Source organism: Patiria miniata, unplaced genomic scaffold (genome assembly GCF_015706575.1).
Source record: "Patiria miniata isolate m_02_andy unplaced genomic scaffold, ASM1570657v1 HiC_scaffold_16, whole genome shotgun sequence".
Classification (NCBI taxonomy): Eukaryota; Metazoa; Echinodermata; class Asteroidea; order Valvatida; family Asterinidae; genus Patiria; species Patiria miniata.
In genome coordinates this window covers 1,596,620-1,619,266 of record NW_024037054.1, presented here as the reverse complement: position 1 = coordinate 1,619,266, position 22,647 = coordinate 1,596,620, and the positions used below count along the sequence as shown (strand labels likewise).

Sequence of the window (22,647 nt, the reverse complement as noted above, 5' to 3'; positions counted from 1 at the left end):
ATTTAGTTTTAATATTAACTACTGCTGACCCATCAGAACAAACCTCTCATGTTCTGAGAGTCTGCTAAAACGTAATGTATGCCACTATAGCACACAATATTGGGCCCATGGAAAGGCCATACTGTCAGAGACCATGGTGTGGAGAGTGGGTTCCAGGATAGCACTGTACCGGTAGCTTAGTGTGAAGTGCCTACATGTAATGTTATTTAGCTTTTGTTCCAAATAAACATTTTTATTTCAATGTAGGGACGTACAGGAGTCTTCTGTATTCCATTAAACAACACAAAAACTTCATAAAATACTGTAATTGGATTCAATTTACAACAATTATGCTGTTTCAAAGACCATTTTGCACCATAAACAGGATAAAATATGCTTAAAAGTATCTCTAATGCTTGAGGGTCTTTGGTTTAAGATAAACAGTTATCAACAAAATCAACATTATCAAGCAAAAGTCAGTTTGGGTATAGTTTGGGTGACTTGGGATAAAAAAAACTTTGTTACTCACGTTACTTTTTGGTTACTCACGTTACAAAAGTTACGTTACCAAATTTAGTTACCTTTTGTTCTTAAATGTGTGTATTAGTGTCAACAAAACACTTATATTTATATCTATGTTCATGCAAAGAATGATAATCCTAAATACCAAAATTTGATTCATAAGAAATGTTGGTGAGAAAAAACTTTTATATCTTTTCGATTACTCACGTTACATTGACCCAAAAAAGGTATAAAATGCTACTTTTTGACATCTAAAAATGGATGAAGGCTGTGAAGTGACATATGTTTCAGAGATTAAGACTATCATTAATGCTAGAAATAAGGTTATGATTGAAATATCTCTAATTGCATTAATAGCAATCAATGTTTAAACTTTACCAAATTTTTTGAGTTCTTTGTAGTAAAAAAACATTTTTCACTTTACGACACAATTTCTCAAAAAAACGTTTGATAAAATTGGGTTTTCTTTGTTAATTTGTCATACTTGAATGTATAATAAAAATGTGAAACTGGGTTAAAAGATCAAACTTTTTTCTAGCCTTGTCCATCAAACCGTGGAATTGCCCTTTTCATTAATTTCTAAAATGCTGGCAGTTCCCCTCTGAATACATGTGTGCATGGTATTATGCCGTTCCAAACATGGAAATACTATGAAGTAGACATTTGATAACTTGAAATATGGATGCATAGTATTTTCATCACCCTTTGTTCATTTTAATAGGAATCTCTTGAGGAAGCCCACAGCCCAAACAGAGCATGGTGAGCTCAGGGGCATACTTAAAACAGTCTTGAGCCAAGTTACCCGGGGATTGGACATGTCACCCCTCTTCACTGATATTGTCAAGGTTTGTACACGTACATGTTTATTATCAAACAGATTAAAATTTGAGTTACATCTTACCTTTATGATTGTGTAAAGATGTCAGTAATTGAAAGAACGCTGGTAATATGGTTATTCTTTCCATTCACAACTGGTTTATTGTAGTATAAAAATTGGATATATGGATCTGAAGATCAGGTTTTTGCAATCCCTTCTCTATTGAAAACCAGCAGTCTGTAATTCATATTCATAAATACAGTTTACCCATTCCTATTGGTCAAGAGCCTGTCACATGGGTAGTTTTAAACCGCTGATAAAACACCAGCTATTTTGAAAGACTTTATTCCTGTACCGCTGTGTTGTGCACCACATTACGCGCCGTGCGCACGCCAATCTCTATAAAAGTAGATTTTTACCACTACATACGAGGCACAAACATTAGATATGGCCAGTGTTGTGACTTTTTGGACCGAAAGGAATTAATAAATGGGAATAAATATGTGCTTGACTGGTATTAAACAAGTAAGTTTCCATTGGAAATGGATTTCAGTGCCAGTAGCAACACAATATTATTCCATATAATGATTTTATACGCAAAGCTTTTGGCATCAATTATAATGGTGCACATGTGATAGTAGTAATGCAGATTTGTTATCATTGGCTGTGGAAAATTCGTTTTTTTGTGGGTTCCAGCTCTGTGCTACCGTGAGCATAATTGAGAAGAAGCTGGCCTATCTGTACATGACTACATATGCACGTAAGAAGCCTGACCTGGCCTTGCTTACAGTCAACACAATACAGAAAGACTGTTGTGATGCTAACCCGATGATCAGAGGATTGGCTCTCAAAACACTCTGTTCTTTGAGGTAAAACATTGTAACATTTGGATGACCCAAGGCTAGTTTTATGTCTGCATCCTTAGATTTAACTTTGACAGAAATGAATTTAACCCAAATTGATTTAATGACAGTTTCTTTGGGGGTTATAATAAAGAGAGTAAGTTTGTGGTTGCACCATGTGACACAAAATCTCTTGAGTTTGTATGCTTCTAAAAAGAACTAGAGAGAACTCAACATTTTTGACTGTCTGGGAGACCAAGATATTTACATGTCACATGGTTCAACCTGGAACTAACTCATGCACTCATTATTGCTCATTATTGGGGGAGGGGGGAAATTGCAGTTAAGTGGAGATTTGAAAAGCAAAATCGGGACAGTGATAAAAGCAAATCAGGACGATGAAAATTGGTAACAGCCATTGTACTTGGGGTTTATTCTAGCAGTGTTGCTGCTAGTGATGACAATTTTCAAAATTGTTATTCCAAAATTTCTCATTTTTACGAAAACCTTTTTTTAACGTTGTGTTCAATTTAGTCAATGTATCAATCGTGCTTTGAAATATGGTAGACTTGGTGAGCTGATTGAATACACCAAACACCCATTGCTAGCTGGCCTGAAGGATAAGAGTGTCTATGTCAGGAGAATAGCAGTCTTGGGCTGTCTGAAGGTCCATCACCTCAACCCTCAATTTTCAACAGGTAAACTGTCTCCACAAGCACCAGTGTTTCGTCTAGGATGTCAGAAGTGCCCATTCTGCCATATTGCTCAGAAAATTCAAAGAAAAAATGGGGGGGGGGGAGAAGATCAAGCTGGTGTGAAGTACAAGGTGTTCTGGTCAAAGGTCATTTGGTTACCCATGGCTATCGGAACTAGAAAGCCTGTCCAGGGTTAACAATCCAGGTAACATGGGAAACAAAAATGTTTAGAAAATGCTTCAAAACAAAATTGCACACATTAATGTCTACAAAGATGTGCAATATATTTTAATGTGAATTTCACCGATGCCAAATGGTTTAGACCCATATGAGACTGATGGTGAGACCAATCACTCCAAATGCAAGGGAATTCCCCACAATGAGAAATTGGGGGTACTTGAAAGCTGTGACAATGATTCACATGTACCATGGTAGCAGCAAGTCCATACTGGCAAGCAGAGTATGCTAGTAACCTTGCATACAAATAATGGTAAACAATCACCAGTGGATCTACAAAAGGGGGGGGGGGTCCTTGTATTGGGTGCAGACCCGAGAGCATATTGACAGGTTTTTTTTTTTTTTACGGACATCCGCAAAATTGAAAAGTGGGGGGGGGGGGGTATTTTGGCCTTCGGGGACATTTTTTGGCCACCTGGGGGGGGGGGGGGGTGCAATTGTTCTTGGCCAATCACAATGCATTTTTTGTAAAGCATTTCATCTTCATCACAAGTGGACAGGTGACAAGATAGGAGCATACTAACGTCAGTGGTAGAGTTTACTTAAAATAGTGATAAACAGTAGACTGTCTTCATGCTGATACAAGTGTTGGCATGTCTAGTTTAACACATCACTTCTCCTGTAAATAGAACAATTTAACATCAAAAACCTGCGACAATGTACAACCTGTTGCGAATATTGCAAATTGTTGACTATTATAAAAATAATAATGTTGGCCTTAACTTTCGTTCAATCTATCACGCAGATAAAAATTGGATAAATTCAAACACGGGAGTCTGTGACTGGACTAGTCAGTGTTTGGTACCAAAAAGTTCACATAAAACGTGAACTTGGACTGGCGAGACTTGCATGTATACCCATGTTGATGTCTTCCTCCCAACTTTCTTTTTAAGTATTGAGTATTAATTACTTAAGAATTTAACATGTTTCATCCACCTTGTAGATCATGACATCGTTAACACGCTATATGAGATGCTGAGAGATAAGGATGTAATAGTCATCACCAACTGCTTGATGGCTCTTGAAGAGTTACTACTGCAGGAGGGAGGAGTGGTCATTAACCAGAAGATAGCACATTATCTTATTAACAGGTCATGCAAGCTTAACCACTTTTCTCTAATAAAGTGTCATTAGTTATGGCTGAAAATAAGCTGATAACAAGACGATGGCATTCATAATTGCAACCAACCCAATCCACCCAAATCAAATACCAGCATTTCATGATGTGATGAAATCAATAAAGTACCGCAAAGTCATTGTTGGGGATTATCCACTTTTTTATAGTACCCAAAATGTACTGGTGCTAACCCACACAGTAATGGATTTTTACAGAGTCACACACCTGCGTAGCAGGAAAACAATGAAAATAAGTAAGTAAAGTAGGAATGGTGCTTCTTTACTGTCGAGTATTTCAGTTGAGACTATTCATTGAGAGCAAATCCTAGGTTACATATTCTTTCAACACTTTGGCTTGAGATTCTGCACATAGAGCCTGTTCAATGCTCTGTATACAAATGGCACAGTGTCCATTATTTTGCTGTTTGTTCTTATTTGCAGATTGTCCGATTTCACTGAGTGGGCTCAATGTTGCATCTTACAGTTGCTCTTGAAGTACAGACCAGAAAATGACGAGGAAACGTTTGATATGATGGTAAGCTACTGTAAGACCAAAAAAAAAAAAATCTGCTTCTGATTACATGCCACTTAAAAAATAGACTTGGAAGGTCTGGATTGCATATCAACATAGCATGCAGAAGTTACTCGGGTACCATTCTGTGAGGCCGTAAATTTGTGCAAACCAATAGAGAGTCCAATCTAGATACAAGTGCAGTGAGTTGTGCTTGTATATGCACTTTGCTGTAGAACATTCTTAGCAGCTATGGCAATCCTATTTATGTAGGACACAGGATATTTGTTTTATGTCATAGTGTTAAATTTAATGAAAGGGGCACTAGGTTCTGAAATCTCTGAAAATTTCATGTTTTGGATTGTTTACTTATCCAATTATCCAATTTCAAACATCTGGTTGAAAGAAAACCAACGTAATGTCTCACCGATCCTGAGAAAAGATGGGGACACAATGGAGTACGTTCTCAATGTACGATTATACACGTTGTGTGTATCTGTACAGACAGCACCGTGCTCGCGAACAGCGGTGACCATTCACCAATGTACAAAATATGGTTTCTTACATATCCGCAAAAGGCGAACACTTTACGGATGAAATCACAACTAGCACCCAAACACCTGGACTTTTTGGGGTCGCAAAAGTGGACCCCGAAAGTAGTTCTCGTGCACATAATACAGGAATAACACAAAAACGCCCAGTTTTTAAAGGATAGTTGTGTGGATGTTTATATCCTACTTCTAAATGTTCTTTCCGAATCATTTTGTTCAAAGCGCATTTTGTAGCCCAATTGGGCTGTTCCAGGACGCATTGTCCCTTTAATGTCCACATAAAATAGTATTCATGTACATGTACATGGTTATATCTCAACAAGTCTTTGGCTGTCATTAAATGTCTGTATATATCGATTTATGTCTACATTATGTTTATGTATACTATCCTACATAAATATTCCATTTCTGACTATCATGACTGTCAGCAGTCATGAGAGGCCCGTCTAAATTTGGCTTTCCTTCTTCATTAACTGTGATGGTTAAATAAACTATCCAGTCATTATATTGAGATCAGTGTTTCCTTCAATCCTACAGTTTGATTCCAGGCAAATTATCTACAGGGCTGCCAACTTTGAGTAAGAGCTGAGAGTGAAAATTTGGGGGAAGTTTTGTTGTGATTCAACAACTTGCGAAAACATGGCGTTGGGTTGGGGTGCCCGTTTATAAGGGCCCCAAATTTTTTTACAAAGTTTAGAAGCTCTATGATGCATTTTAGAGCAATTCTGGTGGGTCTTTAAGGTAGATTGTTCCTTAAAATTCAGAAGAGATTTATAACAGCTTTGTAATAAAAAAATGAACATTTCACAAACATTACAACTTCCTGAACTGGAAAAGTATTGATTACAAGTATGTTTCAAATTACGAAATTAAGGCGAAGAAAAATGTACTTAACTGCTTCCAATTACATGCATTGCAAAATAGGGTTAGTAGGTTGGAAAAAAGAGAGTGGCCATCAAAAGTGATAAAAACTTGCCTCAACCAATTCAAAAATTTATTTAAGGTGGGTAATTCGGAAAAATAATGGAGAATTTAAGTCGTCCACACCACTATATGCTCAACATTATTCACGACGGCCGCTGGCACAGCCAGCACTCAGGCTGGCCGTACATTGCGTTGCGCACATGGTGCAGTATCAGTGTGCATAACTGCACCACTGTGTACCACCCATGCAGTGTTGCAGAAACACGCTACGCTGTTTGCAACAAGTTTGAGCTGAACAACCCACTCATTATAAAGATATTGAAACAGAATATACATGAATAGAAAATAGAGATCACATTTTGGTGATTAATTTGCAGAAATTTTCTTTCTCCATCGATGTTTGTTTGGCATTTTTACGATCAAAACTTGGCTGGTTGCACTATGCACCAATGGCGTGGGTTCAGGGCCCGCTTATTAAGGCCCCGAAAAAATTTGGATTCTAGTCGATCTGTTGCACGATCTGAATCAATTTCTGACCAGTTTAACCAGTATTCGTTTTAAGAAAAAGATCATCATTAATTTAAAGGTATAGTCCATCATTTGTAATTTCTGCATTTTGTTCGTTTGAAGCAACAAACGTGCTCAAAATCTAAAGAAGGGTGCTGAACAACTAACCTGATGAAGTTTCAGCTCAGCTTCAGCTGTATATTTCGAGAAAAACAATATTCTAGGATATAGATTTCAAATCAAAAGTTGCTGAATCATGTTTTGAATTGGGCCTGAATTCAGCATCCGAGACATGTTTTCACTGAGCCGAATGCAGCCACACGATGTCGCGCACTGATACAACAAATTAAAGCAACCGCGTGTGCGTCGTGTCAACACTTGCGCGCGCTTCGCTGAATAAAAGAACAAACTACTAAACTATTACAAACTATTTCCAACGGTGCGTCTTAAGACGCACCATTGGGAAGGCCTTCTTTCCTTGATTTCTTCAAAATGACAACATGTCAGAAAGAATAATTTCACAGGGAATTCAGTACCCCTACTATCTTTCAATCAAGTATGTTTTTCAACAATAATTATGTCAGTGCCTATGAAACAAATCGACTGGAGACATGTTACAATGTTTGGTAAAATGTTTGGATGAACCCTAACTCCCTAGCGTCTTTTACTAGGAACTGGACCAAGTCCATCAAAATCCATCAATCACTGTGCGTCCAATACAAAACTATATGATATAATGGAATCCACCACTGACGCACTGGTTGACATTCATGGACTTGCTACACATGGCTTTTATCACAATAGCATTACAGGAAGCTAGGCAAATCAATTGGATACCCCTAGCACTGCTTCAGGCCATTAGGCCCAAGTCCATCATACTCCATCAATATTTGGTCATGCCAGGCCTTCTGGACCAAATCCCCCAAAATCCACCAAAATGGGCGGTTGGATTTTGATGGAGTTGGGGTGATTAGGGTTAAAAATGACTGCTCTTTTATATTCAGCTCCGTTAACTGACACAGCAGGCAGGTTACTACATGTACCTATTGCTTTTCAATACACTTTTATCCCTTAACCCAAAAGCACCTGTACTACATTGTATTACATTGTGTTTATTCACTGACAAATCAATACACTCATAGAGTGCTTGGGAAGTTTTGGTCGCTACGATGAGTAAAAGGCAGGGCATTTTCAGGGGCTACAGTGACTAAAGGGTTAATAAAGTTGCCAGGTTTAGTGTTTAAAAAAGCAACAGTGACTACAACTTTCCTGTATTCATTTTTTTATACATTATCACGCCCCTGATAGACCCACTGGCCACTGACCATGAAAGAATGTATCAAAATGTCATACATGTATTAGGAAATTATGATTGGTTGTTTTGCCTCTCTGCGCAGAATGTACTGGAGATTTATCTGAAGCATACCAATTCCGGTGTGTGCATGGCTGCTATACGCTTGATGTTGCACCTCACGAAAGATTTGCCGGACATTATTCAAGATGTATATAAGCGACTGAAAGGTGAGTTACCATCAATTTGTAATTAACATTTAGGCTGTTTCGGCAACCAGCCGAAACAGCCTTTGTTTTCGTTAAGATTTTATTTTATTTTATTTTATTTTTTTTTAGTCATTTTCCCCATAGCATTTGTACACGTTTTTTTGTTCCCAGCACTTTGGGCACTAAAATCAATCCTATTGCCTTTATACCTGGCACACACTTGGACCACCATCCACAGATGGTCACCGAACATTGATGTTATCATGACGTCATCATGAGTCACGTGACGTCACAATATAGGTGCAAATTTTGAAGGACTATATCTATAGAACTACAGGTCCGATTGGGATGAAACTTGGTATGTACCTAAACCGGGATGTGTTATAGATGAAAATTGAAGTGATGTCACGATGACATCATCACTTAACATACGACGTCATAATAAAAATGCATATTTTGAAGGCCAATATCTACACAACTACAGGTCTGATTGGGTTGTAACTTGGTGTGTACCTAGACTGGGATGTGTTATAGATGAAAATTAAAGTGATGTCACGATGACGTTAACACGTGACATGTGACGTCACATATTAAAATTGCATATTTTTGAAGGCCAATATCTACAGAACCACTGGTCTGATTGGGTTGTAACTTGGTATGTTCCTAGACCGGGATGTGTTATAGATGAAAATTGAAGTGATGTCACGATGACGTCATCATGTGACATGTGACGTCATATTAAAAAAGCATATTTTGAAGACCAATGTCTATAGAACTACAGGTCTGATTGGGTTGAAAGTTGGTATGTACCTAGACCGGGATGTGTTACAGATGAAAATTGAAGTGACACCACGATGACATCATCAAGGGTCACGTGACGTCACATTAAAGATTAATAGATGTAATCTTTGGAAATCAATATGAAATCAACCGTGAGAGACCTGAACTTGACGTTTGCGGGAATTGATGGAATAATATAGGGTCTTCATTTTTGATATTACGTGCAAAATCGCATGACCCTTCCTATGTGCTTTGTATATTTAGAATTGGTAAAATGTGTGAACTTGCTTTCAACGATGTATGCTTTGGCTAAGTTGTTTTTTACAAAAACTAACGGTGACGTCATAAAATGTTAGAGCGCCCTCTAGCGGCAGGTTGTTATAGATGATTAGAGATGGAAATTGATGTGACGTCATCATGACATCACGTGACCTGTGACGTCATAATTCAAAGCCCTATGAGAATATAGTCACATATTTATATGCGACCATTTTATTATAAACGGAGCTATGCATCCATTCTGGATGGAACTTAAACGTGAAACTTTACATGTCACATGTCACAAAAAAGTTACCGAAACAGCCCTGTGTTTGTCCACAAACATAAGTCTAGTTTATACTTTTGTTGTTATTCAAATGGCAGTCAATTTCTCTCCCATCGTCTTCCAGTTTTAAAGTAGATATAACTTCTCCATCACACGTTCATGTTTTTATTATTTTTTGTTTAATTTCAATAAAAAAAAGCTTTATAAATGTTTTACAATAACACTAAATAATGAAGGTTTGCGGAAACACCATGTGCGAATAATTTCTCAACTAAGAGAATGGTTCTGAAAAGAACCAGAGATATAAACTCTGGTTCACTCTCCTGAAGACGGTCAGAGCTTACTGACCGGAACGTCGAGTTTATACCTCTGGTTCTTTTCAGAACCATTCTCTTAGTTGAGAAATTATTCGCACATGGTGTTTCCGCAAACCTTCATTATTTAGTATCTTCACCATGCAAAGCCTCAAATCTTACTTACAATAACACTGTTTAGGACCTTAACACAGCTAAGTACATGCTAATCAATGACTCTGTATACATTTTGTATTTGTATGGACAGGTCCTCTAGTTAGTCTACTGAGCAGTGACCGTCCTGAGTTGGTGTACACATCGCTTTGCCATCTAGAGTGGCTGAATATCAAGGCACCTGGAAAACTGGACAAATACTACAAAAAGTTCTTCTGCAGGTTTGTCAGTTGATGCATCCTGACTTGTTAACCTTTGTTACAAAGTTTTGGGAGACACTTACCAGTCCTATATTCTGTATGACCATAGACCTGTATTCCCGTATAACCATAGCCCCATATGTTAAAGTTTTTGTAATCGTTCTCATTTCCTAAACATTTGCCTGAATTTCATAAAACTTGACTACATAGGTCATTCGGTAGCAAAGTTAATGTGAGATATATGTGAGGTCAAAGGTCAACTGAGGTTAATAATGGTCTTATAATAGGGGTCATCAGAGGTCATTCAAATATGCTTCAAATGCTTCAAATGTTTGTCTCCAGAATTTGATGAATTTAAGTGTTACTTGGATGGAGTGATCCTTACATGGGGTTCATCACAAGTCTTCCGAAATGGGAGGTCAAAGGTCATCTAAAGTCATTTTATGGGGTTGTGTAAAAATGCACAAAATTTCACTTTTTTTTAAGAACACAATCCATATATGGATTGATCGCAGAAAAAGGGGACACACGTGATCTGCAGAGCACTTGTTTTCATAGAAGGTCATTTGATTAAAGAGGCACAGTAATAATTGAATACCTTTTCAGATACAATGACCCAGGCTACATCAAGTACAAGAAAGTTGAGCTGCTGGCAATACTCTGTACAAATGAGTCACTTAAAGACATCACAGAAGAACTCAGGTGAGCTAGAGGGAGTTTATGTTGATATCTTTTAAGATAACGGCATAACCCCCTTATTATTAGTAGGAAAAATAGCCTTACAGCGTTACTAGCAAAATAATCAGCAAGTGATTAATGTAAGGTGTTGGGGGAAAATAAACACACAGGTTTCCTCAGGCCAAACTCAGCAATGTCATCTTTTGCAACTACGGATTAGCCAGAATCTTCAAGGATGTTCTGGATAATTTATGACTTATTATTTTAAAGGAAATTCCTCCCACTGATGTTGTTTCTTTGTCTTTTGAATGAAGAAAACTCTTTAGCCTTAGCAGAGGTTTCTCTTTTTTCCTCTTGTGCAGTGTATATGCAACAGACGTCTCAGTCCTTCTATCTCAGTTTGCTATCAGAGCTTTGGGACAGCTTGCAAAGATGAATCCTGCATTTACCTTAACTTGCATTGAAGCCATGTGGAGTCTTCTCTTCTTAGAGCTGGACTCTGTCTCCTCTGAAATCTTAGTGGTTTTTCATGGTAAGTCCATGTTGCAGGATCGTTCTCTTCAGACTTACAATAAGATTTTCATTATGTGGTGTCAACACTTATTTTGATACCATGGTAATAGATCGTGAAATTTCATTGGTTGAGAATTATTCCCATGACGTATTGCATAAGTTCACGTTTGACAAACTGACGGACTGCGTGGAGTACATCACCTCATGTATGCCCAGTACATCACCTTGATTGTTCTTAAAACACTATTGAATAAATTTGTCACGTCTGCTTTGCAAAAAAAAAACGGCTAGAATTTACCCTGAACACAAGGTACCATAGGTAATGTCTCCTGGGGCCTGTATGTGTCAGCGTAGACCTGCAGACATGTACATTGTAACACACGCACACATACGTCTGTTTTTTCTAATAAACAAAACAAGGGATTAAAAACATCAATGACCAAAGCATTGGACTTCACAATTAGAGATGGGTAAGGTCATCAAAACGAGAAATTTTGTTTTTACAAATAATGACTTATTTATTTATACTATTATTTCCTCTAAAACTCCAAATCAATCTTGATACCATAGTGTAACCAAACAACTGTCTTTTGTGCTACAGTCCATTTGTAAACACTGCAAGATTGGTAGTCCTTGAAAGTATGTTCATATAAATATGCGAATGGACTAATGGACAACACAACGAGTATGTAGTGTGGGAACCAGTGTAGAAACAAGTAAATGGTTATTGTTTAAGAGGAAATGATTTCAGTGATAGTTACTAGAGGTTCGTGTTTGTTGTTACAAATGCAGAGTGATCGGGTAGACAACTATTTCATTAGACATTGTCCAGTTAAGTTATGAATATGTTTATGTCAGAAAAAAGGATCAAGAACTTTAACATTTCCAGTACCAAATGTTTTGTACAAAAAGAATGCGTTTTTTAGGGTATGATAAATTTCAGTAAACATTTAGGTACACGTACAAGTTCTTTCCGGTTTGATGACGTCATCAGTCAAAAAAAGGGAAGGGAGGACACTTGCTTATCACTAAAGTAAAAATAACGCATGGAAACTAAGTGTATGTGATAATAACAGCCAACTTCCGGTTTGATGACATCACAGTAATTGGAAGCAAAAGGTCACTATTAAGTGTAACATATGTCATTTTTTGGGCAAAAAACTAAGTCATGAGACAGGGATCATATGATGGATTTATATTAAAAATAAACTGATCATTGTTGAATTCTCCCTACAGTAACTTCTGGTCTGATGATGTCATGATTATGAAACCTTGCAAATTCATTTGTGGTTGCTCAGGGGATATATTGGGGCAATTTCACAAAAATTGGATTGAGGGTTGTAACATTTTAAAAGATTAAACCGTTTTTGATGTGCCGCTAGAAGGCGCCCTTTCGTGGGATGACGTCAAAATTATGTTTTTGTGATTAGCATAATCCATAATTATCCATAATGTATTTGTCTGTCGTAAAATGCTTCAAGGCACTGTGTACAACTTCACGAAATAATTGAACACGATACTCTATTGGTAGGTCAAACTTTTTTGTCAAATCGTGCCATCAAATCACTTCGCTCGTACCCCTGCCCTGCAAACAGGACGCTGGGAAGGGCTGACAAATTAACTCTCTGATTGGATAGATTTTGCGTGACCTGTGACCTGCAAGTCATCACGACCACGACCCTGCAAGGTTTGAAACGGCCGTTAAGACCATGGAGGTTAAGACTGAGTCATTCATCACTCTTTTATTCCTGGCCCATTCATGAATTAATGCGGCGCCCTTTTTTGGTCGAAAAGCATAATAATGTAGGAAAATCTGTAAAACTTATCTGTTTTGCAAATATTCAACTCCCGTCAGTTGCTCAGGCTCCGTTTCGAATTCACGAAGGGTCGAAATGCGTATCATTCGACGATCAAAATTTGTCCACATGGTCCGCAGTGAAAAAGAAATCACATCCGGTATGGTGTGTATGCATTTCTATGGGAAAGTTTTCGGATAGTATTTGCTGCAGCCAGATGCTTTATACATAGGTCATGATAAATTACCCAGAATGCCATCCCCACTTCCTTCACAAGATTCTGTGAAGCTCATCTGCCTTCCCAGCGCCCTGTTTGCAGGGCGGGGGGTAAGAGAGAATCAAATCGCTTGTAATTTGATACCTAATGACATCATGATGACATAACATTTATAACATCTTCGTCACATGGTACAAGTTCACACTAGGTTTTATGATCATACCGTAAACCTTTCGGAAGAAATTGTGCTTTGTTTTGATTTCAGGCTAATGTCTTCATTTTGAATTCATCTAACTTTGACCCTCCGGTAGAACCGGAATTAAAGGTCAAGCGAGTTCACGTACACAACAAAAAATGTTTATCAATTAATGGTCTATCTGATTACAACATTGGAACATAATTGATCTTTTTGTTCAAGAGTTATTGGTGAAAGAAGATCGTCATGTTTTTAACGAAAATCGCTTGTAATTTGACACCCAATGACGTCATAATGACGTCAGAGTAATATGCACCACTTGGGATGAGGCTCGATATATGTTGAAAGTTACAAGTTCCTATCATAAATTGGAAAAAGAAAGAAAGAAACAAAGATTAATTGTAACAACTCCAAAGAGTCGTCGGGTTGTGCCCGACCACTCAATTATGTCATATTCCTTCCATTAACCCTCTTATTGTGTGATCAGTCACAAACAGTCCAAATTTCCGTCCACTTCCTCTGCCATCCATTTGTATGCAGACTAGTAAAAAACATTAAGATAACATTCATGTAAACCACTGTGACTAGTCAAAGTCCATCAACAGACAAAAGAGGGAACTCGTAGTATATTAATCACACCCAGTCAAAGCATGGCTGTATCAAATTTACAATGGAATTCTTAACTATTAAACACAGTCACTTGATCGCTTTTGACTGCCGTTATGGCGTTATAATAAAAATCCTGCCAATATATAGTGCAATTCCAAACTAATGATCATTGCCCTTTACAATATATACCAACAAAGCATAACAACGTACAATGGCATAATCAGATAAATAGTGATACCAAAAATATGAGACATCGATCAAACAGTTGTGTTTCAGGTGACGTTGGGGAGTTTGTGGGTTAGGAGCCAATTTGATTGTTGATGGGAGGTCATTCCACAATCTAGGGACACAGATAGAGAATGACCTCAGAGAAGGCACCACAAGTGGTGTAGTATCTGTGGCTGAGCAATAGACCCTGTTGCGATGATTTGTTAAGTGAAATGCTGTCTGAGAGGTATCGGAATGAGGCCATTGAGCGATTTGTACACATGTAGAAGGATTTTGAAAATCATGCGTATTTGAATCGGAAGCCAGTGAAGTGATTGTAAGAGTGGAGTAGAGGGCTGTCGGCACAGCAGTTGGAAAATGATACGAGGGACCCTATTCTGTAGACGCTGCAGTCGTGAGATCTCAAGAGCTGCTTCAGCCAGCCAAAAGATAGCTGGCACAGTCAAGTCCAGACAGAGTCGGGGCTCTCATGACATGAGTACAAATTCCTGGTCAATGAAAAGACAGATTCTTGCAATGTTGCGTACAGTGAAATTGATTGACTGATTGAGGGCTGTAACTTGAGAGGGCATGGTCAGGTCATGGATGAGTGGAAGTTACTCCTAAATATCTCACTGAAATGGATGGGGACACATACTCATTGTCAATTGGAAAGATATAATTGATAAGCTTGGGCAAAGTGTTTTGAGAAGCAGTTATGAAAATTCAGTTTGGGAGCTGTTGAGTTTCAACTTATTTGCAGTCATCCAGTGGCTAATGTGGTCTATGCATGACCACAGCCTCCCATCAGCAGCTTTACCTGGGATGTTTAGATTAAAAGTGATGTAAAGCTGAAAGTCATCGGCGTAAATATGAAGTAAAATATGAAGTAAAAATTAGAAGTACATGATAAAAGTTTTGGGTCCAAGTATTGGATCCCTGTGGGATTCCAAATTTCAGATGAAAAACATCAGATTATGTAAAGGATAATGCCTGAGGTACGCGACATTCGTGGGTAAGATTCGCCCTCGGGCCATTCTTACCCACGAATGGCGCGTTACCGAGCGGCATTATCCGACTTAAACTCCACCCGTGACGTCCCCCTATTGTTTCTTGCGCTCCATTATTTTGCACGAATGGAGCGACTTTGTTTCATACAAAGACACAAGCTTTGTCTTATTGCGTAACTGTAAACTGCATTAGTATAAATGGAATCGTACAGAATTGTACTGCGAATAAGAATATGTTCTTACGTAACCAATACAATGCTGGATTCTAGGCGCGCTTGGTATAAATGCTAAACCCCGCCCAGGCATCATGCATTCGTTCTTGAATATGCTGATGGAAATAATGGAAATAATGGAAATAATGCCGTACGTGGAATACAGTGGAATTATAGCGTGCCAGGAAACCGTCTTTGATAGGTGCTGAAACTAGCTCCGTGGATATATCGGATGATAATTTACTGGCCGCTTCAAACTTTGCCTGGGACATATAAAAGTTCATTTTGACACTCCAAATGAATATGAAGATTGCATGTATGAGTATTAAAGGTAAGAAGTTACCCTTTTTGTCAAGTAAAAATAACAGCTAATAAAATCAAAAATTTAAATGTTGTATTTTGAGCATGATAATGTCAGATACATTAAGCTTTATTGTTTAATTTGCTAACTGATGAAGTTTATTCAGAAATCGTGTTTGCACTAAGACTGTTCTAATTCGAAGCTCTCTGTGTCGTCACTTTGCAATCGTCAATGCTACCCTGTGCCTTTTACGGCTTTGTAAGACTTAAGTGGATTTACAGGAATATGACCTTATGCTTCCGTCTAATTGTTTGACCCACTTTCTGATTTTGTTTTCTTCTAATTCTGGCATTACAGACTGTGGATAGTGTCATGAAGAGGGTCCAAACTAGCGGGCAATCTCCAGTCGGACTACTTCGTAACCAACGCAACTCGAGACTATAACTACTCATCATTGGACAAGGAAGGACGAGCTAAAACCACTCAAAATTGCAAGATTAAGATTTTGGTGCATTTTTTAAGCAAAACGGCTACAAGTCTTCCGGGTTTACATTGCACGAACTTGTGATTTTCCTTCAACTGTTCTTGGACACCATGGAAAAGACCTACACATTTTTTCAGGATGATGAGTTCTTGCCGATCAAGAATTTCTAGGACTGCATGCTAGGCATTGAAACCCAGGAACAAGATCGAGATATAAACTGTACTGCGAACCTTGTCAAAACATTTGCTTTAACTGTGAAACATTTATATCGTTGAAACGTTTATATTGTTGCATGTAACATGACTATATACGAACATTCTGTACAAGAAAAAAAATGGTACTTGACTTTCGTCTTAACACTGTAAGAAATTGTATAAGAAAATGCATAAAATTCTATTTGAGAAACGGTGAAGCATGCTGTATTAGAAACAAAAATGGTTTTTGACTTTCACGTACAGGTAGGAATGATGCCTAAAATTCCATTTGAGAAACGGTGTAGCATGCTATATAAGAAACATAAATGGTTCCTAAATTTCACGTAATCGTACGAATGATGCATAAAATTCCACTTGAGAAACGGTGTAGGACTAATGAGAAAATTCTGTGCGAAAAAAAAAATGGTTGTTGACTTACGTATTAAGCATTGTACGAAATATATAAGAAAATGCATAAAATTATCATTGAGAAACGGTGTAGTAAAGTTGCATCTGTGCAAAACTATAAGTGTGTCATTTTTGGTGTTTCTTTATTTCCCGCTCCATTATTTTGTAGGAATGGAGTGATGGAGGCTTTATTACCCTCCAAAAGAATGGAGAGGTATCGCCTCCAACGCTCCATTCGTGCAAAATAATGGAGCGCTAGGACAATAGGGTGACGTCACGGGTGGAGTTTAATGTCCTTTAATACACAAACGAAATACGACCTGTCAAGTATTATTCAAACCACTGTAGACCTTTGCCTTTTTATATCAAAGTCCTGCACAAAACGATTAAAAGAATTAATTTCGTGGTCAGAAATACTGAATAGTGGGAATGTGCATGTACAATACATGTTTGTGAGGCATGTACATGATGCGTACGTGAGTATGTAAACACCGGCAATCGTGGACCTAGGTTAGGGCACAAACAATACGTCCACGATTGACCGATAGTCATTGATTGAAATTCGTGTACAAAACCAATGAGAGCTGTTGCTAAAAAAAGTTACGAATGAGGATTAGGGACATTAGGGGGTCCACGATTGCCGGTGATTACAAAGATGTGTGGGTGAGTTTGTTTCTGCATTCAATAGGGGACGTTGAACAATGGAGGACAATAGGGTCCCCAATTCCCAAAGGTCCCCAATTTGGATTCGTGTAGAAAACATATGGGAGGTCTTCCTAAAAAGTTAGGAGTACAAACAATAGAGGGACAATAGGTCCCGATTGCAGGCAAATACACACTTGTGTGCGTGTGTGTGTGCGTCCAGAGAGGGTGGAGTGGGTATTAACCAGATAATGTTACAGTGGGTTGAGTAAAAGATTAACAATGAAATCTTGATATGATACAGATCCTGGTGGGGCATAGTAGACTTTAATTCAGGTTGGTAATTGGCCATGTTTTTTCAATGATTTTTTTTTTTTCATAGCTAAATGTCTAGAGAGTTCTAAGAAGTTTGATTGAAACTTTGTACATTTGGTTAAAATCTACACGCACTGGAATAAATTATTGAGTGACATCACCATTGGCGTCCCCCGCCCAAATATTATTAAAAGGACATGCCTCCCCCCCCCCCCATCCAACCCTCCTGCCCTCCCCTCCCCCCCCCCCCCTCTCTCCTCCCCTCCCCATAGGATTGACGGGCATGAATGTGATGTACATCAAGCTATTGGTACCTTGGGGAAGGTGTCTTTAAATGATGTGAGATCAATATGAGTCTCTCTGAGTAAATATCAAGATTTCTTACGTTGGACCAGAAAAAAAGGAAAATAGTAGGTACACACAGATGACGGTAGTACACAGGGATAAAGAAAGTACACTCATAGTTTGCCAAAAGGGACCAATGTGACTTATCTCAGACTGAGTACAATTTATGCCAAATTTGAAGTTTTGTCCTCATGCAGATATTCTAAGATATGAGAACCTGATTGACTACATCACTGGTGTGATTACGAAGTTGCCAGTTTGTGAGCATGTTGTCCAAGATCCCAGGGGGAAAACAGCTTTGGTCTGGTTGATAGCACAACATGGCAAGGTGGGTTGAACACAAATGACTGAAAATTACAACATTATCATTTTTTTTTTCATTGAAAAAATTGTACAAGTTGAAAAGTTGCCGGGAGAAAAAAATTGAATTTGTTGAAGAGCATGGACACCACATCTTCAAGACAGGTAAAATGTTTAGATGAACCCTAACTCCCTGGGGTCTTTTACTAGGAACTGGACCAAGTCCATCAAAATCCATCAATCACTGTGCGTCCAATACAAAACTATATGACATAATGGAATCCACCACTGACGCACTGGTTGACATTCATGGACTTGCTACACATGGCTTTTATCACAATAGCAGTACAAGAAGCTAGGCAAATCAATTGGATACCCCTAGCACTGCTTCAGGCCATTAGGCCCAAGTCCATCATACTCCATCAATATTTGGTCATGCTAGGCCTTCTGGACCAAGTCCCCCAAAATCCACCAAAATGGGCGGTTGGATTTTGATGGAGTTGGGGTGATTAGGGTTAAAAATGACTGCTCTTTTATATTCAGCTCCATTAACTGACACAGCAGGCAGGTTACACAGCAGGCTGGTTACACAGCAGGCTGGTTACACAGCAGGCAGGTTACACAGCAGGCAGGTTACACAGCAGGCAGGTTACACAGCAGGCTGGTTACACAGCAGGCTGGTTACACAGCAGGCTGGTTACACAGCAGGCTGGTTACACAGCAGGCTGGTTACACAGCAGGCTGGTTACACAGCAGGCTGGTTACACAGCAGGCTGGTTACACAGCAGGCTGGTTACACAGCAGGCTGGTTTAGCGCTAAACCCTCCCTCCGAGGGGGTTTAGGTTGCCGTTTTAGTGATGAGTTAAACTCAATTCGGTCTAAATATAAAACCGTTTTACAGAAACTTAAAACGGTGTCTGAACGACCCCAGTGATCAAAAGAATTGATCATTTTTTTTTAGGATCTCCTTGATGCTCCATACATTCTTGAAAGTATGCTTGATTCCTGGGAAGAAGAGCCCAGCAAGTTGGTCAAACTCAGTCTCCTCACAACTACCACCAAGCTCTTCTTTTCAAGGCCAGCTGAGTGTCAAGATATGCTGGGCAAAGTTCTGCAACGCTGCATTGGTAAGAAAAATGCTAACAGAGTTCCTTATTGAGTGCTCTTTTACAAGGTTGGAACAGTGTACACAATATGTTTGCAGCTTAAACTTTCATTAGCCTGTAAGCAAAAAAAACCCAGTCCAAAATCGGCACACCTGATGTTTGTTTCTACATGTAGGCTGTTCTGAGTAGGAATAGTCCTTGTTCAACAATCTTAAAGAGGGAAATTCTCATGGGAACATTCCAAATGTTTTAGAAACTTCCTTATATGTTTCCCAGTTATGCTTTAAAAAATATGTTTTTATGCATCTGACTAGTTCATACTTTGCTAAGATCTCCAAGATAAATATCTTGTTTGCTTTTATCCTCTCAGAATCCAGTGATGATCCTGATGTTCGAGAGAAAGCACTGATGTACTACAGACTCCTGAGCAAAGATGTACAAAAGGTATTCACTTGAGAATCAATTCTGATGTCATTATTCATAATGTTTTGTGTTTAGATTTGTTGCATCTTGTTCAAAGACTGGACATGTTTTTCTTGGGGGAATTTTAGAAATTTAAAATAACATGTACCAAAGGTTCTCAATGAAAAGTGATGTCATGATAAAGTCATGTGTTGTATGATGCTAGACTAAAGAGTAACAACTTTGTATGTTGATTAACAATACCTTGTATGTAAAACTTAAAGTGACTTCATGACAACCTCATTGTGTTATTTTTTTACAAGATTTTTGAAAAAAATTGTAGTATTAAAAATTCTTACTGTTTGTGTTGCATCATAATCATTTCACAAAACTTTCTGCCAAGTTATAAAATGGCTTAATCAAAATCCTTGTGCCACAAATACTTGTGCAAGTTACACAATGTCTTTAACTTGCGTAGGTCGGTGAAATCGTGCATACAAAATGATGATGTTTATGTTACTAAGTAGAATGCGATGCGAACATCGGAGAGCGCTCTAATATGAACATTTGTTTCGGGATCAGACCAACCCGCTTGACACATTGGATGACAAAGTCAGTCATGCAAGATTCAGATTCTTCCACAAGAAAATATGTTCAATTCAAGAAGAATTGTGTGAGCTCTTACAACTAAAGAAAAACCAAATAATTTTGTAATATAACTTGTGTAAACTGACATTACATTGTACAATTGGTGAATGACAATTACATTGGTCAAGGCCCGCGTGGCTATACCCGCACACATGGCGGCCCGGATGCTGACACACACAAAAACAATGCGAGTGGCGAAGTTACAATCGCCTTTATAATCTCATGGAGATCGCCTTTACTATCTCATGGAGAGCGCTTATGTTTTTCTTTACATTTATCTACTGATTTGCCAGAGAAATTGTGTGTAATGTGGGAGAAGCACGAAGCATATTTTGGGAGCAGGTGATTAATGTCATGGTCGACATTCAAGCGGCGCTTTTTCAAAAGCTCTAGATCTGTAACCATGGGAGATATTACCATAACATTTGTCGAGGGTGTGCTATCCTCTTGTTGGAATGTTAACATATTGGTGATAGTAGGGCATCACTACATCAAGACTACAGCTATTGAAGTCTCCCATAATAAGTTCAACTGCGTCTGGGGATTGCCTTTCCAGCTTCTGAGTGGTTCCTGCGATTATAGATGCCGCATTGTTAACATCTGCTTGTGGTGGGATATAGACAATGCTTACAAACAACTGTGGGAAATTCTCTGGGAAGATAGTATGGCCACAGGCCAACAGTCAAAAGTTCGATGTCAGGTGAGCAAAGGCGTTCCTTGACACAAATGTTATTGCCCTTTTTTTGATTAATGTAGATGCAAACTCCGCCTCCCAAAGTTTTCCCTGATTCGTGGTTTCTATCTACAATCCTGGCCAAATCTCGCTGGGCCTCCAACCCCCCCGTCCCACGTTCAATGTTGTCTCTCATTGCGCGGTGTGTGCTCCATCAGCTGGAGAGAACAACATTGACCGGGGGAGCGGGGGAGTGGGTGAGCGTGGCAGGCTCAGGAAGTGTCCCAACCATTTTGGCCGGGATTGTAGGCGTTCACAAACAAAGCCAATATCTGAAGCGCTAACAATGTGAAGCACATTACACTGCAGTCTCTATACACTTGCAAGTACTTCACATTTGAAGCCAGTTCGTCTAGTTTATTGCACAATGATTGCACATTACCTGTGATGATGGTAGGCAATGGTGGGTTGAATCTGCGTCGTCGAAGACGAACTCTTAGTCCACCTTTTTTTGCCCCATTTCGTAGATTTGAAAGCAGGTCTTCAGGAATGTCAATATTAGGTGGGGCAATGGCTGCTGGCAACCCGTGCAATATCAACAGCTCACTGCGTTCATACACAATACGTGCGCGTTGTAGAGGCCACTCACATGCAAATGTTGTTGACTCAGTATCGGCAAAAGTCTTCACAAATTGCAGGAAATGGACACAAACACGACAAATAACGAAGCATAAGTTGTTCTGTGTGCCATCTTACATCGGTAGAAATCAGTTTTTGCAGTCAAAACAACAGAAAACAGCAAAAAATACGCAAAATTAAAATGAAATTCTGGAGCTTCGTACACTGGGTGGTCATCGGGGTGCAGCGCCCTCTATCATGAACCTTGATAGGTAGCTTGCTAGTGGAACCTTAGAGCAACTTAATGAGTTTGGACCCCATAAGACAAAGGTCAGGGCCATTATGGATAAAACAATAGAAATGGATTTCCCACCATGACACAAACAAGAGTGGTCATATCAACTTCAAAGTTGGTAGTTTGGTTAGTCTGGGGGTCTTACGAAACCTGTCACTTTTTGGAGGCCAAAGGTCAAGATTGTTGTGATTAAAACAACAGAAATCTTCTCAGCATACACATGTAACTCAAGAAAACTTGGCATATCCACTTGAGACTTAGTACATGTATGTGCAGCTGCGTGGG

At 38.8% G+C, this 22,647-nt stretch overlaps 1 protein-coding gene across 2 annotated transcripts in view; it reads left to right on the top strand.

Moving 5' to 3' along the window:
* The window catches only part of LOC119722630 (AP-4 complex subunit beta-1-like), a 60,913-nt gene that overhangs the window by 23,870 nt on the left and 14,396 nt on the right, over positions 1–22,647 (top strand). For both annotated transcript variants that reach the window (XM_038192835.1, XM_038192834.1), the window contains exons 3-14: positions 1,223–1,346; positions 2,015–2,187; positions 2,728–2,858; positions 4,036–4,183; positions 4,650–4,743; positions 8,099–8,222; positions 10,087–10,213; positions 10,799–10,894; positions 11,233–11,402; positions 18,517–18,647; positions 19,582–19,747; positions 20,097–20,170. In XM_038192835.1, the coding sequence (XP_038048763.1) occupies positions 1,223–1,346; positions 2,015–2,187; positions 2,728–2,858; positions 4,036–4,183; positions 4,650–4,743; positions 8,099–8,222; positions 10,087–10,213; positions 10,799–10,894; positions 11,233–11,402; positions 18,517–18,647; positions 19,582–19,747; positions 20,097–20,170 (1,558 nt within the window). The remainder of the gene's footprint in view (positions 1–1,222; positions 1,347–2,014; positions 2,188–2,727; positions 2,859–4,035; positions 4,184–4,649; positions 4,744–8,098; positions 8,223–10,086; positions 10,214–10,798; positions 10,895–11,232; positions 11,403–18,516; positions 18,648–19,581; positions 19,748–20,096; positions 20,171–22,647) is intronic.